Genomic DNA, 20,212 nt, shown 5'->3' with positions numbered 1-20,212 from the left:
CTGATGCCCTGCTCAAATTTTTAAAATATTAAAAGAAAAATGGACTTTTTAAAACAGATATAATTGAATTCCACCTACTCTTCAGACTTTAGTAATTAAAGCATTCTTTCATTCTACAACTGTGTGGCCTCATTAACTGTTTTTCCACTTTTATATCATTTCACATACTATGATCTCTCTCCAAAGACAACCCGAGGATTTCTGACATTCTATACTTACCAGTTTAATATTAAAATCTACACAAAAATGTTCAAGTTAATTTTTACATCGTTCTGATTACCACGTCTAGCATTTACAGCCCATATTATTTTACATGTACTTATGTTATTCTTAAAATTAGGGAATCATTTGGATCATTAAAAAATTGTTCTATTTTATGTAATTCAAAAAAATGTGGAATGCTTAACGAATTTGCGTGTCATCCTTGCGCAGGGGCCATGCTAATCTCTATCGTTCCAATTTTAGTATATGTGCTGCCGAAGTGAGCACCGATTTTATTTATTTTTAGAGAGACGGAAGGAGAGGAGAAACAAGAGGGAGAGAAACATACATTGGTTGCCTTTCGTATGCACCCTGTCCAGGGACTGAACTTGCAACCCAGGTGTATGCCTTGACCCAGAATTGAACTGGCGACCTCTCACTTTTTGGGACAATGCCCAATCAACTGCGCCACACTAAGTCAGGGTTGCTTTTCCTTTCAGTGTATTTTGCTGAACTACTGAAAGGAAATTGCTGATTTAGGACAAGGACTTAAGTTCTTTTTATCCTCAACTGAGGGCATGCTTATTAATTTTTAGAGAGTGGAGGGGAGGGGCAGAGAGAGGGAGACAACTATGCATTGGATGCTTGCTTCTATGCTCCATCACCAGGAATTGAACCTGCAGCCTAGGCATGTGCCCCAACCGGTAATCAAACCTGCATCCTTTCCGTTTTCAGGATGATGCCCCAACTAAGCCACAGGGGCCAGGGCAAAGACCTAAATTCCTTTTTTTTCTTTTCTTTTTTTTTTTTTTTTTAAATCCTCACCTGAGGACAATTTTTCATTACTTTAAGAGAGAACTATTGATTGGTTGTCACTGGTATAGGCCTGGACCTGGGTTGCAACCTGCAATCCAGGCATGTGCCCTGATGGAGAATCGTGACACTCTAACCATCTAAGCCACAACTGTTAGGGCCGAAGACTTAATTTCTTAATTATGAATCTCTAAAGATACTACTTTTCCCTTGAGCAGGTGCTTATACACTAACCATTTCGTTACTCATTTACATGTTTTCAGTTATATTAGAAATGATAAATTCTTCCTGTATTTTTGTTTACTCATAATTTTTATAAAATGAATGGGTCCTCTTAGTTTCCAGTCAAGATTTATTGATTTTACTGAATTGTGAAATACTGATTTAAGAATTTCAGGTTTCTTTTTCCTGTGAGAAGTGTGTGTGTGTGTTAATGTATTTATTTGTAGATGGGAATGGGGAGAGAGGAGGAGAGAAATACCAGTGTGTTGTTGCTTCTTGCACATCCCCTACTGGGGACTTGGCCCACAACCCAGGCATGTGCCCTGACTGGAAATTGAACCAGCAGTCCTTTGTTTCATAGGCTGGCACTCAATCCACTGAGCCACACCAGCCAGGGATGAAGCATTCTTTTACATGTTTCTGATGCTTGGTGCTTTAGATTTAGATGTTGGTTGATGGGGAGTTACACTATACAGAAGCTGCTATAGTTAAGAGTTTGATGGGTACTAAAATGCTGGAGATTTTTTCCCTTAAGTCTGATGCAGCACTCATAGAAACAGGTGACTGCACGTTTCATAACAGCACAGATGATTGTGTGAAGATTGAGAATGCAGAAAGAAATATTTGTATTTCTTGGGACTACCAATAAATGAGAGACCCTACGTTATTGAACACAATGTTCAGTGAAATTTTTGGTGCCCTGGAGATGCCGATTTCTTAGGTTTTATATAGTTCCTGGATTGCTCTTGAGGAAGGGAAGTGAGTGCTTAACTTTTCCATCTTCTGTTTAGGCGTTTATAGAAAAGCTTTGCTGACTGTAGGCCAGACTATCATAGTCATTACATTCCAAGGTAGCATTAAGCTATATTTGCATAATGAAAAATTATAAAAACAAAATGTCATTAAGGAAAAACTTGGGGAAAAGTACTTAACCTTCACAATCCTACCACATCCTGAAGTATCTTAACACTTTAGTGGTAATCGTCTAGACAACCTGTATATTGCATATGCTCTGTAACATCTTGAACATCTCAGTGTTATATGTTGTCATTTAAAAGTAATTTTTGCTATTAGAACAAAATAGAATTGATGTACTGAAATGAAATTTGTTTAGCCAGTCCCATTGTCATTCATGTTTTCTAATTTTTTATGGTTAATATGACCATATCCTTGTTTCTGACAGATGAGTTCTCAAAAGTGAGATTATGAGTTAAAGAATAGGCACAGTCTTGAGGCTTTTGATTAAGAAAAAAAAATTCAGGTGGCCTCTGAAAATATATTAGTCTGTACTGTCAGAAATAATATATGAAAAGAACCATTTTAACTTAGTGGTTTTATTTGGTAGGTCAAAATAGTATTTGGTTTATATTTCTTTTATTGTGATACTGAATTTTTAAAAATCTCCGTAAACCTTTAGTACTATTTGTTGGTCACCTCTTTTGTCCCTGGCCCCGTTTTTGTGATATGTACCAATAATAGTAAGTGGTGTAATAGTAGCAGCAGCTGTGGCAGCAACACTTGTGATGTACTAGGCACTGTGTCAGTGTTTTCTGTACCTTCATTTACACCTCACACCTATCCTATGAGACAAATGATAACTCATTTTACAGTTGAAGGATCTGGTTTTTGATGGGATTTGGCGTGTCAAAGGGAAGTGCACACTCAAGTGGTTGTGCTTGAAATTGAAACAAGTCTGTTTGACCCCAAAGACTCTGAACCTTTAACAATGAGGATGTATTTATGTATTAAATTTTATATTTAGTATTAAGGGCTTGATTAGTTGTGGACAAAACATATATTGCAGCCATTCATCAATTCTTTTTTTTCCTCTTTTTAAGATTTTATTTTTAGAGAGGGGGAGGGAGGGAGAAGGGGAAAACATTCATGTGTGAGATACACATCAGTCAGTTGCCTCTCGCATGCCCCCTACTGGGTACCTGTTCCACAACCCAGGCATGTGCCCTGACTAGGAATTGAACCAGCGACCCTTTGTTTCTCAGGCTGGCACTCAATCCACAGAGCCACACCAGCCAGGGCTCATCAGTTTGGTTTTTTGTTTTTTGTTTTTGTTTTTGTTTTTTAAAGTTTATGGTGTATTTTAGTGTGGGGATGTTTTGTATTATGTTCTTTTTAGGACCTCAAGGTTAGTATTTTAAATGAAATTTGGTCAGGTGGACATGGCTTGAATTTTTGGGGATTGGTAATTTTGTATATACCTTTTCAGTGTAATTTTTTCTAATAGGCTTTACAGAAACTTTCGCTTCATAATTTTTTAAGTATTAACCCAGATCCTGCTCAAAACTAAACCAGGGTAGAGCTTTTCATTGTACAGAAAACAAGCAGAAGGACTTCTCAGTTGAAGTTGGCATTACTATTATTGTTCCAAAACTGATAATAACATGGAAAAACCTGCTATTGAAGGAAAATTGTGTTGATCTAATTTAATAAAAGTGACTTGGGTGAGACTGCTCAGGGTATGTTGAACAAATCAGTAAAGGATATATAATTGGGAGAGACTGTTAATATTTCACACAGTAAAATCAAAGTCTGAAATTTTCTTCAGGCTAGAACCAGGGAATGTGAACTAGATAAAAGAGAATAAAATAATATTTGAAGTGTGAAATCCTGTCCTATGCTTGATACAAAGAAACCTAACAGAATAGTTGTCCAAATACAAGATGTTAACATCATATTAATAAATGAGTAAGAATTAGAAGTTAACAGTGAATTCTGCATGTATTGACAGTGCCAAAGTTGGCAGAAATAATAGCTTCTAGGTAGTATCTAGAGTTCTGCTCCTGCAGTTGCAGCCAAATTTGGACTACTGTGTTCAAAGGGACATTAACAAATTAAGTAAGGCATAGTATCTTATTTGCATAGAAAATGGTCAGGAGAACGAACCGTTTGAATGAAATGTTTTAGTCAAAGAAAAAACAAGTAAATTGCTTATGAATTATTAAAGAGAAAAGCTAAGGGAATAAATTAGTTAACAGCCAACCAAGTTTTAGAAAGTAAGTATTTTCAGGTTGTGAATTCTTTGACTTTTCCTGGCAGTTGCAGAGGCTTAATTGGTGAGTGAGCAGCGATGTTTTAAAGAAATTTTAACATTCTTTGAAGAAATTAGAGGGCACTGAGCTACATGATTTAGTTTTTGCATCATTGAAACTCTGGGAATATATATGTAAAGACCTTCATTTTACAAGTTTTTTTGTTGCAGCCTTGGCAGGTGTGGCTCAGGAGCGCTGGCCTGTGAACCAAAGGGTTGCTGTTTCGATTCCCAGTGAGGGGCACATTACTGGGTTGCAGGCCAGGTCCCTGGATGGGGGCACATGAGAGGCAACCACACATTGATGTTTCTCTCCCCCTCTTTCTCCCTTCCCCTTTCTCTAAAAATAAATAAAAGCTTTAAAAATAAACTGAAACTTAATTTTTTTGTTGCATTGTTACTCATTTTTACTTTGAAAGGAAGTTTTTTTTTATTACAGAAATGTTTATTGAGGAAAACTTAAACATGCAGGTAAAATATTTACTTAAAACTCTAGCACTGAGAGATAACCACTAATATTTTGAAGTTTGGTCCATTTTTCTCTGTTTCATGGCTGAATGTTGATTTACTGTTAATATCTTTTACACTTTTATAGATGTTTTATACTACATTTTTACCAGTATGGAATTACTACCATGTTTTGTTTTAGAGCTTCCATATTGTAAACATATTCTACTTAGTAAATTCTACATGTTTCTAAGTGGCTTTCTAATATTTTATTGTCATGGGATTTACAAAATTTAGAGTCACAATTCCTCTTTTCTATGCCAAACATAGAATCACCTAAAATTTGTTTAACATTCGTCAATTGTGTCATTAATAAAAATAGGTGGGCCTGTCTGTTTTTTGGCACTTAGAATTTTCAAGTGAACCTACAGAAACGTGTACTGGTTTACTTACCTATAGCAGTGGAAGTGCCAGTTCCCTTTTGTACCCCATTAAATCATCATTCTTTTATTACCAAATTTGAGAGGAAAAAAATGTAGTTTCACTATTTCCTAGGAATGTTAAATTGTGTGACCGGAGATACATCATTTTACCATTTGCTATAATAGGATTTTTAAAAAATCATTTGAACAGGTAATGTAACAGTGTACATAAGTAAAATACATCATCCTCATTTCAGTGGTAGCAACTGTCTAGATTGCCATGTTTGCTTTCTATGTGCTTTTTTACCCCCCTTCTGAATGATTTTAAAGTTATAGGCATGATATTTCATTTAGGATCTTCAACATGGCTGTCTCCTAAGATAGTATCATCAAAATAATTATAAAAACACCCCTGGCTGGTGTGGCTCAGTAGTGGATTGAGCACTGGCCTGCAAAGCGGAGGGTTGTCAGTTTGATTCCCAGTGCAGGACACATGCCTGCGTTGCGGGCCAGGTCCCCAGCAGGGGGGCGCACAAGATACAGCCACACATTGAGGTTACTCTCTAAAAATTTTTTTTAAAAAATTATCAAAACAGTGAAAATTAACAATTCAGTATTATCACAAATGTAGCCTATATTAAAGTTCTCTAGTCATTGCCAAAAACTCTAGTCCAGTATCTAATCAGGCTTTACATATTGCTTTCTTAATCTAGAAAAGGCCCCCTACTTTTTAAAAAGATTTTATTTTTAGAGGGGGGGGAAGGAAAAAAGGGAGAGAAACACCAATGTGTGGTTGCTTCTCGCATGCCCCCAACCGGGGACCTGGGCTGCAACCCAGGCATGTTCTCTGACCAGGAAGCAACCAGCCAACCTTTGGTTCACAGGCTGGCACTTAGTCCATTGAGCCACACCAGCCAGGGCTATTTATTTTTAGAGAGAGGAAAAGAGAGGGAGAGGAACACCAATCGGTATTGCTTCTCATATACACTGCGATGAGGGGCCAGACCTGCAACTCCGGGCCTGTGCCCTGGCAGGACTCAAACTGGCAACCGTTAGCTTTTCAGGGCAGTGGACAACTAACAGTCACATGGGTCAGGGCTGAAGTTGTTTTTCTGTGTATGTATTCAAGTCAAGTATTTTACTAATATTGTAGAAGTGGTAGATATTTCTTATTTTGTCACATCAGGAGGCATTTAAGCGATGATATCCATGTTCCCATTCCTTTATAATCAGTAATTTGCTAGGTAATACTTGGAGATCATGTAATTTCTTTACCACCCCACAAACTTTTTGTAAATGATTTTAGCATTGACATTTATCTGAATCAATTATTGATGTGATCTTCACCAAGCATTTTTGTAAAAAAAAAACAACAAAAAAGTATTTTAAAATTTTTAATTTCAGTATCCTTTTCTTAAAAGTTTTTTGTGCTTATGATTTTTTTTTGTTTTTCTGCCTTTTATCTGTTATTCATATGTATTTTGGGATTTGATATTTTTTCTTCAGGTTTTAATAACGGCATGTGTGAATTTTTACATTTAAATTTTGATCCACCTATAAATGCTTTTGGTGTACAAAGTAAGGTTTGATATTGGTTCCCCCCACCCCCCACCTTTTTTTTTTCAGATGGCTACCTGGTACAATTAACTGAATCATTTCCCCTATTCATAGTATTTTGAGTATTGCCTTAGGTTTTTTTTTTTTAATTCTTAAAAGATTTTAATTTACTTTTAGAGAGGGAGAAGGGGAGGGAACATGGACATGCGAGCAATCAGTTGCCTCTTGAACTGCCCCCAACTGGGGACCTGGCCTGCTTAGGCATGTGTCCTGACTGGGAATCGAACCAGTGACCTTTAGGTGTAGGTGCTCAGTCCACTGAGCCACACCAGCAGGGGTTGGTTTTCATTCTTAAATTAGCAGTTAACCATAGTTGATCTAAAAATAGCCATTTTGTTGTTGTTGTTGTTGGGTTTTTTTGTTTGTTTGTTTTAGTGGCCTGAAAATGCCTGAAAAATACAATTGTGTGCTGTTTTCTCATTCTAGTATTGACATGATACTCTATCTTGAGATCATGTCTGGGTTTTCTTTTTTTTTTCTTTTTTCTTTTTATAATATCTGTGTTTTGATGAGTAGTAAGCTTTGAGGATGGAGTAAAGTACCTTGTTCTTGTTGTAGACACATGGGCAGATCATTGTTAGCCTCTGTGAAGAGGACAGAAGGAAATAGTTGATGAGTGCAATAAAGATACACATAGAGAAAAACTGTGGACTAGATAGAGTAATATGAAAGTAGTGTGGGAAAGGGTACCAGAAAGGACTTAAGGGGGCAAAATAGGAGCTCTTAAATGTGTCAAAGAAAAGCAGCTGAGATAAGATGATGACGATGCTGTAGGTAGGCAGGGCAATTGTATCCAAAAGGTCCTGAGAAACTGTTGACAAGAAATTGTGAAAGATAGTGTGAAATAGAAAGTCTTTGGACTGTTAAGATTTAGTCATCTTTTTAAAAACTAGCCAACTCATTGCTGCCATCTAGTGACACTTTTATCTTTAAATTCTTCAAAGAAAGATGGGAAATAGCATATTAGGCATATGGCAGTTGCATCTAATTTGACTTAAATGTAGTCTAGTTTAGGTTTTACGGGATCGTAATAAAGAAGATTATAGTTTTAAATTTCCTAATCTGTGGCAAGTTACTACTTTTTTTGCTCTCTAGTTAGTATGATTTGACATCTGATAAGCCATACTTGGTGCCATCTTTTCTTTTCTTGAACCAATATAGAATGTTATATGAGTAAGTACAAAGTATTTAGTCTATGATAAAGTGAACAGATAGAGAACTGGATGAAATTTCCAGTAGAATCATCTTGTGGCTTGTTTCTTTTCTGATCCCCATCTCTTGCAGTAAATATGCCCAGATATGATACTGAACACAGCATAACTAAGTGGCACTGTTTTGTCAAGTATTTATCTTCCACCCCCTCAATTCCTTTCTACCTAAGATGGCATTCTAGTTAGTTAGTACATAAAGGCAGTGGAGCTGAAGTCTTGATTCCAGTTTTAAACTGATTTGGCCAAGCTCTCAGCAAACTCCCAGACCTTTAATAACCTGTGTTTTTGGATCATTTGATCCATGTATTTCTCAAAGTTGTCAGATAGCTCTATCTGCTCCTCCTACCTTGGTAGGTACCTCTTCCTGGCAGAACTTTCTTGATATTCAATGTGAACTTGATGAGAAATCGGCTAGTTGTTATATACATTTCCCAAATTTTTAGCTAGATTGACAGTCCAAAATAGGGTTGCCTCTCGTAAGAGGGCAGTCACAGTAATTCAAACTTCAGAATGAACAGTTGGAAATAAAATTCACAGTTGCTTGCATCCCAATCAGCTGTATGTTTTATTTATTTATTTCTGTTTTTAGGATATGAGTGGGATTGTAGGAGTGAGAGAATCAACACATTTCTATATCCACTAATCTTGTCCTTTTACATTGCCACTAAAATCTCTGTTTTTATTGCTTTGGCATAAAGTATATGATCAAACAGAAACATAGATCCTTTGGTGTAATAAGGCAGTAAAAGTAACTGAATACTCCTAGTTTTGCCTTCCACTCTCCCAGCAAGACATGCCTTAGTGATCCTTTGATGATAAAAGTCTTGGGAATAAACCTGGGATGAAAAAACATAAAATAATACAAACATACTCATGTGTCTCCATATACTAGAGACTTTAGGGCTGCCACTCAGTAACCTTTAGAGAAATATTCAGTCTTTTTCTTTCTTTTTGTACCCTGGTAGAATTCTGTTTTTCCGAAACCTTATCATCTTGATCTCCACAAGTAAACAGGATGTAGAGTAACCAGGGAACATAACCATTTCAGAAATATTTTACATACTGGCTTTACTCAAACCAATTTTCAGGAAGAAACAAATTCTGTGTTTTAATTCTGTGCACTTTATTATTTAATGCTGAGTTTAAGAAATAATGAATTTGTCTTAAAAGGAATTTGACTTTAACTGCTGAGAAAACAGAGGCTGTAATGAGACTACTTTCGTCTTTGAGGAATTAGCGTATATAGGATGTGCAAGAAACTTCTGTTAGCTCAAAAAGTGGGAGACGTTAGAATTTATATACTATGTCCATGAAGTGGGCATTATTCTCCATCAAGATACCAGACTTTGATGTAAAGTTGAAACTAATTCATTTAGATTAACATCACTTCATTATTTAACAGCATTATTAGACTATCAATGCATATATTGGTACATTTCTCAAAACATTTGAATTGTTTTCTAAAACAAATTTTAAAGACCAGGATTTTTAATAATTGTTAATAATTAACCAGAAACAGAGTACTTACAGGGCATTATAAAATATTTCTGCCATGTCTTTCCTAAGCACATAATTTATATATGCATCCTGTTATGCATTGTGCAACTATGTATACTGCTTTTTGACTTAAACATTTTATCATTATTTCCACATTTAAAATGATTTGTAAATTTTCTAAAGACTGCAATTACTGGTAATTAGAGTACTGAATTGTTAAAAATTTATTTTTAAAACATGCATGTAGAATATAACTATGCTACATATCTATGTAAGATAAGCAAAAATTGACTCATTCCTTCTGCACCTTTTACACTTGAAATCTGATGTTTTTCTTTAAGACTGTACAATTTGGGTTGGATTTTTAAGCTGGTCAGAGCAGTCTCTCCATTTCTTCCTTTCCTAGTACTTTATAAAGTTAGGAGAGATTGACCTTTTTATCCGAGCAGGTTATTCCAAAGTGTAAACTTCTATGACCCATGAGGCAATCTCAAAAATACTCACTTAGATCTGTACCATTTATATTAGTCTATTTAAAAAAAAACAACAAAACAGTATCGAGTTATTATAAAACAAAAACCTTTGTAACTACTACCCAAGTTGGGAAAAATAGAACTTTGCTGGCAAGGTTTACACTTCGGAACGATCCTATGACAGTCCAGAAATAAATGGCAGAACATTTAAGGAAAAAGAATGTGATCCAGTGATTTTTATACCCAGCAAAACTGACTTACAATGCAAGGAATACAGGCAAACTATAATACTATACAAGAACTGAGAAACTATTCTTATGAGGTCTAAGTAATAAACTTGGAACATCATGGTATCTGTAAGGTAGAACTTTCATCATCACAAAAAGATATATACAAAAGGGTCACACATGAGTCTAAACAAGCCTTTTGTCTCAGATTGCTATTTCAGAATATACAGATGACACAAAAACATGGAATTATATTAAGAGTATGAAATTTCAGAAAATGTAGACTGGGAACTGCAGGTTGAATGCTCTGGATTCTTCAGCGTGTAAATTTTAAGTTAAAGGAATGGAAGGGGAACTTAAAAAGAATTTTAAGAGACATTATGTTTAATGGGTAAGGCTGTACTCTCTAGGAATACACATTTAGGTGATAGAGTTAAAAAGGAAGAAAGGGATACATATAGAGTAGTAATTACTTTGGGGAGATAGTAAAGATTGAGAATGAAATGATGCACATGGGTCTTCTGTGTTAATTTTGAGATTTTGTAGAGACTAAGCTGTTCTAGCACCATCAAACTTCTTTACTACAGTATCTTGTACTCACTATTGGAACAGACAAAACTCTCCTTTTCTTAAAATTGGTTCTTTCCAGTAAATACTAGCTGGATATTTTGGGACTCTTCATTTTCTAGGTCTTTTATGCTCCTAGTTGCTTCTTCCTCAGTCAGTGATAAACCATGCATATTCTTGCCCTTACCATCTTGTATTTTGGGAGTTTGGGCTGTGATACCTTGACACCAAGTTTTGTTCTAAATACTGTCCCTGGGTTTTTGGCTTTACTATCTGGTTGCTTTTATGTAAGGATTCAGAAAGATTCCAAAACTATGCCATGCTGCTTTCTTCCAGGAGTCCCAGTAGTTTGTGCATTTAGGGTATTGACATTTTTCTCTCCTTAACAACCAGGGGTAGGGTGAAGTGTGACCCTAGATTGTTTGGTTATTTCTAAAACTTTTGGAAATCTGTGCTCTCTCTTTAATAAAAATTTAAACAGTAGGACCACCCTGAGTGGTGGTGTTCAGTGGATTGGGCATTGTCCTGCAAACCGAAAAGTTGCCAGTTCAATTCCTGGTCAGGGCATGCACATGCCTGGGTTGCAGGCCAAGCCCCCGGTTGGGAATGTGCAAGAGGCAAGCCGTTGGTGTTTCTTTCCCTCTTTATCTCCCCCTCGTTTTCTCTCTCTCAAAATAAACAACAGTACCACTAGAATCATCTGTTCCTGTTTGACCCCTAAATACCTGGTGCCTGGTACTTAGCAGATACTCAAGAAATGTTCAGTGAAAAAAAATAATTTGTAGTAACTCTTGTTTAATTCTTTAGGAGGATGTGTTAATGGGTCTTTGGGGTTCATCTGTCTTTACTGTTGCGCATATCTTGATTAATCCTTACAGTAAGAATGGGCATTGAAAGCTAAACTGTTGACCTTAGCCTAGTTTTTGAAACTGGGATCATTGCATTATTTCATTAACAGTTCATGATTTTTTGTGTTGAATTTGAAAACCACACATCATCCAAGAAAATGAGAAATAAAACCCTACCCTTAAATTCAGAAATGACAACCGTTGTTAGCACCTTTTGTTTTAATTTTTATTTACATGAGAGAAAGATTTCGATTTGTCATTCCACCCATTTATGCATTCACTGGTTGATTCTTGTCTGTACCCTGGCTGGGGATTAAACCCACAACCTTGGCGTATTGGGATGATGCACTCACTAACTGAGCTACCATGCCAGGGTCCAGCACCTTTATATTTTGTATACCTGGGCGTTTCTCTACCAGTCTTTTCAAATGGGGTCCCTTGAGAGAATTAAGCCCTGATACCTTAAGGCAGCAATTTGCCAAAGCACACTGGCATGCCATAAGAATTATAAAACATGAAATACCTATTTAGGTGGGGGTCCTGACTACTTTTCCCTTAGATTGTCAAAAAAATGACAACAGCCAGCACAACAATAGTCATCCAGCATGAGTGAATCAAAATTCTACCTTTTGTTGTTGTTGTTCAAATTGACAAAACTATCTGTATGCCACAGAATTTTAGTGATTAATTTACGTGTGCCATGAGATAAAAGAGGTTGAAAATTGCACCCTAAGGCATTTTTTGTATGTGATGAATTTTGTTCTGTTTAACTTGGTGTAAGCTATATAGCATATTTGTGAAAATTGAGTAGTCATTTAAAACCATTTTTTATTGGTGGTCCAAAGAAATATATGTGAAGAGGACAAACATACATGAAAGGGATATAAATTTAATGTTTATTGTTTGGTGTTTTCACCTTATGTTCAGTATGCTGGTGGCATGTAGAATAGCCCTGGTTTGGTAGGTTTGTATTTTAATTATCGGTGTTTTTAAGGATTTTGAGCAAGTCACACTTGGATTGAAAGGCTGTGGCTGATTCTCAGTGCCCACTGTTGTGTAAATTTTTATTATTTAGTCTAAAAAAAGTTATTAGGAACTACTTTTTTTATAAAGATACAGTTTAGAAACAATAGAATAGACAGATTGTGTCTTGAATTTCAGAAAAGATAGGAGGGGCAAGCAGTTCTTACAGCTTTCACATTAGTACTGCTTGTGAAGTGACTAGGTACTTTAAGGGTCAGAATGGGAGGGGTCATGTATAATTGACATAACTACATACTTTATTATATCTGTATAGGTGAGACATTTTAACATAATCCACGAGAACTAGTTTGTCCTGATTTCTCTTGAGGAATTGAAAAATAACATTAGACATTCGTATCTTTAATCTTAAGACTGTTACTCTAAATCTAAGGTGGGTCTATCATAATAACCGAGTTTGGTGGTTGGGTGGCAAGGGGAAACAGACTGATATAAAAGCTAAAAGAATGCCAGAACGTTAAGATTGAACTTAACATACATAAAGATAATTTTTGTTTCAAAGTAGTCTGAGGAAATTTGTATTTTCTTTCTTAGTTCCTGTGGTCTTTTGATTTCATGCAGTGTTTATTATTGCCATCCAGTATTATTAAATGTCCCAGCTATATTTTATAAGTTATTACATAAAAAGGAAGTAAAGAGCCATTGCATTCTATAAAAAGATAATATTATATTTGAGGTATCTGGCATATTGTAAATCAATTGAAGTACCTGGATGTATATATTTCCAGAGTGAATGAATTTGTTCGTTTATTGCCTTTGTTTGATAAGGTCAATTATACTTGAAGGGCATGGTATCAGTTGTCCATATTAATCTAGCTAAATGGTTTGTGGACAGAATTTGGAGTTTTTACATATCTTTGGGAGAGCAAGTGAGTTCTAGTAAAAGCAATGTGCAAGAAAATGGAATTATTGATAGATGGCAAGCAATGGTTAGATTAGCATGATTGGGAAGGAGAAAAACGAATAGAAATCGGTAGTAGAGAGCTTAGGGGGTTCTAATTTGCTTGAGGCCTTTAAGACAGAGGGGTCACTTGGAATTGTAATGTTCAAGAATATTGTGTTGCCAGGAAGCAGTGATGATTCTTTTGTCCCCTTGAAATGATAGTCTAGCACTGTTCAAATAGACTAGACAAGGGAAAATTGAATTTCTGTAAGGGGACATATTCAGGGGCTCGAATCTAATAGCATTAGACTGAGGTTGACTGCTACTGCAATCTAGTCACAGTGGTTCAAAATAAGAGTAGAAAAAGTTTTATCAAAGAATATTTTGTTTTTAGCATATTTTCACCTTTATGCATTTTTTCCTTCCAGTTTCGGCTTTGTGAGGAACCTTACAATCAAAGACAATGGCCAGCAATGTTACCAACAAGACAGATCCTCGCTCCATGAACTCCCGTGTATTCATTGGAAATCTTAATACTCTTGTGGTCAAGAAATCTGACGTGGAGGCTATCTTCTCAAAATACGGCAAAATTGTGGGTTGCTCTGTTCACAAGGGCTTTGCCTTTGTTCAATATGTTAATGAGAGAAATGCTCGGGCTGCAGTGGCAGGAGAGGATGGCAGAATGATTGCTGGCCAGGTTTTAGGTAAGATCTGGGTTGGGTTAATTTTTTCATTGATTATGCAATTCAGATACAAGAACTTTACTGTATGTGTTGTTTTCTCTCCCATGCCATCATTTTAATAGCCTGAGATTTTCTGACGATGTGGCTGACCAGCGTAATGAAAATGTTAGGTTTATAGATATAATAGGTTAAATATGGATTTTATTTGTTATGCCATGTTGACTAGTAGAGCCTGGAGAACCCTCAGTTGGTAGTCCTGAGTAAGATGGAGGTAGGAATGATACCTCGTAAGGTACAGTTGTTGCCTTGATAAATCGCTGTGCCGCCTCCTCACAGTGGACCGGGGGAAGACAGTATAGCCTTTTTACTTGTGGACTCCTGAGTCGTATCGCTTGGCTCTGCATTGGGGCTTCACATTGTATATTGGGCAGTTTATGTAGCTTGGCCGAGCCTTAAATTTTCTCTTCTGTTAAAATGGAGTTAACAGTACCTCAGAGTTTATACTTGGGATTGTCCAGATAATTTAGATAAATTTAAAGGACTGAGACAATTAATGAAAAGCTTCTGATAGAGGTCCAGCATGTTATTCTACATAAAAGATACTTAACTGTTAACATGTTTTAGCAGTGTAAACTTTGGTTGTGTAGTTTTAGATAGTAGTTCTCCAAATACCGGTCTTTTTTGTTATGTAGCGTTTTCAGTTGTTGAGAAATGAGATCTGAGCTCTGCTCAGATGATGGTTTATATTCTAAACTTTACATCTCATTACCTATTAAGACTGTTAAAGATCCTAAGTTTGCTCATAATGATTACAGTATTTCGTTTACTTGAAATTTTTTAATCATCCAAGGATATATTTATTGATAGAAAGAAGGGCATCAGTGTGAGGTAGAAACATTGTCAATCAGTTGCATCCCTGACCAGAATTGAACCTGCAGCCTTTTGGTGTACGGGATGATGCTCCAGCCAACTGAGCCACCTGGCCAGGGCTTTTGAATAGTTTATTAATTGCTTATGAGTTTCTAGGATTTCCTTTCAGACATATAATTTGATATAGCTTATATTTTCTGGGATGTGAATATTATGGAAGCCAAAGTGTTTACAAGACAAGTCCATTTCTAGTCTTTGGAATACTCTGGTGGCTTAAATTTTTTCTTTTGTTTTCAACATTTTCCACGCGTTTGTATTTAGTGTTTTAAAATGCATAATGTACAACAAATTTAAAGTCCACCTTCAGCTTCATCAGCACTTAGCTTCTCTTCAGGTTGGAGTAAATTTTTTCCCCCTTAAGCATTCCTATGTTGATGTTTCTTTGTAATAGATCTCAGAACCTCAACATTTTATAATGATTACAGCATTTAATAAATGTTTATAACAAATAATGTATAGAAAAGTTTCAACAGCTTTTGAAACCATTTTGGTTCTGAGTTTTGGTTATAGATGGGCAGTGACTTATAGCTATTTATTTCTAGAATAAAAATTTTTTATAACTTACATTTTATTTATAAATATTTCTCAAATGCTATTTTTTGATAAAAACCCCAATACCAGTGGATTGGGAGGGGAAAATACTGACAGTTAAAGAACTTTACAATCCTCTTTTTAAAGATTTTAGTTTATTTTTACAGGGAGGGGAAGGGAAGGAGAAAGAATGAGAGAAACATCAATGTGTGAGAGATAACATGGATCTTGCACACCCACAACTGGGGACCTGGCCTGCAACCCAGGCATGTGCCCTGACTGGGTATCAAAGTGGTGATCTTTCAGTTCACAGGCTGACACTCAGTCCACTGAACCACACCAGCCAGGGCAAAGAACCTTATAATCCTTAACACTTAAGATGAAGCAGTTGTAATTGAGAATACAGAAGAAATTTTCATACTCATTTGTCCTTCACTCAAAGTACAGGAAAAGTCAATATATAAAACTTTGGCATTTGTAAAACTGTTGTAGAAGTGAACTAAGACAAGTTTTGTGAGAGTGCTGAAAATAAAGCCGGGTTTTTAAAATTACATTTTACCTGTCACAGAAATTTTCTAACACCAAAGCAAGAGAAAAATGAGCATATATGGTATGTATATTTCACTTAGCTGAACAGATACCAACACATTGCTAATCTTATTTTTTATCAGCGTTTTCTCTTCTTACAAAATTTTTTGAGTGTTTTAATTTTAAAAGACCAGTATATATCTAGCAAATAAAGACTTAAAATGCAAACCCCAGTTCCCTTACCACATGAAACTATTCATAATAATTCCTTAATAACATCTAACATTCAATCTATATTCAGAATTCTTCCTTTTTTCAAACTTGTTTTACAACTTGTCATTATTTAAATCAGAATCCAATACATACCTACATATGCATTGGGTTAATAGCCTCTTAGATGTTTTTAAATCTGTTAATTTCTCCAGCACTTCCTTTCACATTAAAAAAAATTTATGGCATTTAATCTGTTGGAGAAATTTCTATTTTCCCACAGTCTGAACTGATTGCTTCCTTGTGTCATTTTTTTCCCTACCCCTATTTTGTATAATCTGGAGTAGTGCTGTCCAATAAAAACAGAATGTGAGCCATGTATGTGATTTTTTTAAATTTGTGAATAGCTATATTAAGAGAAGTTAAAAAAAAGTGATAATGATTTTAGTAATATACTTTAACCCAGTACACTCAAGATGTTGTCATTTTGATATGTAATCATTGAAAAATATGATTGTGGTATTTTACATTCTCTTTTCATACTAAGTCTTGGAAAGCCCAGTGTGTATACTTTAGACATATCTGAATTCAGACATAATGCGTTTCAAATGTTCAGTTGCCATTTCTGGCTAGAAGCTTACTGTCTTGGAGTCTGCAAATCTAAAGGCTTGATTAATTCAGATACTATTTTGTTTGCTGAAAATATTTAATGGATAGTGTTATGTACTTCATACTACCACATCAGATGGCTTAACATGATTTTTCCATTTTTGGTGATAATTAAAAAAAATGTATCACCTGTCTTTGATAAAGTTCCCCATGCTTAGGTAATTCATTGAGAGTTGCAAGTAGTGGGTTTTCTAATCCCTGTTGCACTTAACTGTAATTTTTGTAAACTGAACTTGTTAATATTTGATTTTTCAGAAATACTCTTCAGCCCTGACTGTTGTGGCTCAAGTGGATTGAGCATCAGCCTGCGAACCAAAAGATCACTGGTTCGATTCACGATCAGGGCACATGGCTTGGTTGTGGTCCCAGTCCCCAGTTGGGATGTGCAAGAGGCAACCAGTTGATGTTTCTCTCACTCTCTTTCTCCCTCTCTCTCTAAAATTAAATAAAATCTAAAAACAAAAAAAAAACAACAAAGTACTCTTCACACTGGAAAGGCAGGATAAATCTTTTTCAAATTTTGGTATAATTGATACTGTAGCAAACTTTAAATATAGTAATTGCTTTTGTTTAGTATCATAATGAATTCATGTATTTTAAATAGATGGTGTTTTAGTCCATTACAAATCATACCTAAGAGCTCAAAATATCTTCTTTGGCCAGTGGATCTCCTTGAACTTGGTTCCTATGTCCTTGAGACCGTCCTAATGGATTAATGTATTGTTTCCTTGTTTTCTGGTACCCCAAGATGTTCCAGGTTATCTGATATGTATTTTGACCTCAACCTGGGATTTGCCACTTTTGCCCAGAGTCCTGGCTCCTTTTAATGGCATTTATTTAGAAACCACTGTCTGTATATACTTTAGTATAATACTTTAATTGATACTAGCTATCGGTGAGCAGCCTAAAGGGTACTTAACACTTTTTAAGAAAACATAATTTTATGTGCACTTCGTGCCACTCTTTAAAAATAACCAAACCTGTAGTTTTACTAAAATTAAAATTACTAAATGCAATTTCTATAGTCTGTGCTGGATATTGACTCAGTACTGTAATTTAAAATCACATGAAATCAATAAGGTTTTATAGTCAACTTTGATGTAGTTCTATTTTCATTTTTACATTTTAAAATTGGTTTTTAAAATTCTTAATTCTGTCTTTAATGTTAAAAAGTTTGATTCCAAAGTCAAAACTTTAAAATCAAGGTGGTTATAAACTTCAGATGTTAAAAATTAGAAATGAGTTTAGTGAACTGAGAACTGAAGATTATTAATAAATTGTGTATTAAGCAAATAGACAATGTACTAAATGTCTTTTTTAATTGGTAATCTGATGGACTGAGGTTTGGAGAGCTAGCCTTTGGCTAACTGGTTTTTGACAAAATGGCCTCTTCTGTTAAAGAAGGAAACCCATTGAACTCTTGTTTGGTAGGCAGTGGGTGGCAGGGTAAGTAGTTGGCTGCTGGAGTAGGTGTTTTAAACTTTAATGTTGTGTATGGAAATTAGGATTTTTCTCTGTGCTTTTTTTTTTTTTTTAAGTTACTTATTTTTAGACAGAGGGTAAGGGAGAGAGAAAGAGGGAGAGAGACATCATACGTAATAGCCTCTTCACACGCCCCCTACTGGGGACCTGGCCCACAACCCAGGCATGTGCCCTGACTGGGAATCAAACTGGTGACCTTTGGTTCACAGGCTGGTGCTCAGTCCACTGAGCCACTCCAGCCAGGGTTTCCCTTTACTTTTTTATTTCCCTTTTCTTGCTATGTATTTTTGTATGTGCATATACAATTTTTTTCAAATCTTCACCAGAGGATATATTTACTGATTTTTAGAGAAAGAGAGAGAGAGAAACATCAATTGGTTGCTTGCTATATGTGCCCCGACTGGGGATCGAACCTGCAACCTTCTGGTGTATGGGACAATGCTTCAAGCAACTGATCATGGCTGCATAATACTCTTAACAAGCATTTTTTTGGTGCAACTTTATAGCTGATCCTACTTGTAAGAATAAAAATTTGCCAGACAGGAACCATATAAATTGATGAACTGCCATATAAAATCTCTGTTGTCATTCATTCATTTCTAATATATTTGTCTGCTTATTTAAAATTCACAGAATCATTCCTAGAAAAGCAGCCATTAGTTATTGATACTTTTCCCCTGTGATAGTAACTGAGTGAACAGAATGGGGTTCTCTAAACGATGATAGGTTCATTGAAGTAGGAGCTGAGGGGTGGAATGTACCAAAGACAATGTGTTATAAATAACAGACATTTTTTTTGCTAGAGAACAGTGGACAAAGGATGGAAGATCAAGTCCTAGCCGTGTAAAAATTCTTGAAATTTTTTAATATGATAAGGAAAAATGGGAGACAGTGTTAGATTTTTGTTGATTTATATGACTGTGTATACTTTTAAAAGCCCAGCAGAGTTGTCACTAAAATTTTTGTTCTTGTTCTTGTTTTTTCAGATATTAATCTGGCTGCAGAGCCAAAAGTGAACCGAGGAAAAGCAGGTGTGAAACGATCTGCAGCGGAGATGTACGGGTCAGTACCAGAACACCCTTCTCCGTCCCCTCTACTCAGGTCCGGAACTTTATTATTTATAACTGCATTGTGTCCATCAGTGGGCATCTTCTCTATCTGTTTTTCTGGGTGCGGGGAGGGTTAACTGTCATATGTTTTTCTGTGTAAAAGTAATGCGTTATTAACTTTTTGTTAATATACCTCCTTTTCACCCATTCCCCAGAGAATTATTAGAATTCTCTGAGATTTTTTACTATTAAAGAGTAGTTTGGTATTTATAGCACAACTTAAAATTCTTCAAGAGTTTAGCTTCTGAGAAGTTGGGTGATAAGAAAGGGAAGACGATGGCCTAAGAATGTGTAGTTTACTGTTGTAATTTTTCAGTGTTCTTATTTTAGCTATTACACTGTGTGTTGAAATTTTAGCAAACTTTTGCATACATTTGCTATTTGGTCACTGCATGTTCAGTGGCATAAAGTGCTTGAAATTTAGTAATGTTATTTGAATGATTGTGGGTTATTCCATGCTAATCTGTTGATCTGTTTGTTGTGGTTGGTTTGGCATGGGGTTTTTTTTTTTCCCATCTGCTGTTGTGAATTGACGTTAACAGCTCCAAATTAATA

General features: G+C 35.7%; 1 protein-coding gene and 1 non-coding gene across 8 annotated transcripts in view; one reads left to right on the top strand and one right to left on the bottom strand.

The window, feature by feature from the left end:
- HNRNPC (heterogeneous nuclear ribonucleoprotein C) overlaps positions 1 to 20,212 on the top strand; it is a 54,315-nt gene that overhangs the window by 12,332 nt on the left and 21,771 nt on the right. For 5 of the 7 annotated variants that reach the window (XM_054565661.1, XM_054565663.1, XM_054565660.1 and 2 more), the window contains 2 exons: positions 13,944 to 14,219; positions 19,535 to 19,649. In XM_054565661.1, coding sequence (XP_054421636.1) covers positions 13,979 to 14,219; positions 19,535 to 19,649 — 356 coding nt within the window. In that variant the 5' untranslated portion in view covers positions 13,944 to 13,978. The remainder of the gene's footprint in view (positions 1 to 13,943; positions 14,220 to 19,534; positions 19,650 to 20,212) is intronic. The other 2 variants (XM_054565666.1, XM_054565665.1) reach the window with 1 other exon arrangement.
- On the bottom strand, positions 388 to 489 carry LOC129064502 (U6 spliceosomal RNA). Its single transcript, XR_008528481.1, has one exon. It is a non-coding gene; the product is annotated as a U6 spliceosomal RNA (small nuclear RNA).

Source organism: Pteronotus mesoamericanus, unplaced genomic scaffold (genome assembly GCF_021234165.1).
Source record: "Pteronotus mesoamericanus isolate MK-2021 breed Mesoamerican mustached bat unplaced genomic scaffold, CSHL_Meso_final contig_164, whole genome shotgun sequence".
Lineage (NCBI taxonomy): Eukaryota > Metazoa > Chordata > Mammalia > Chiroptera > Mormoopidae > Pteronotus > Pteronotus mesoamericanus.
The sequence above is the reverse complement of the archived record's forward strand: the minus strand, read 5'-3'. Positions and strand labels throughout refer to the sequence as shown.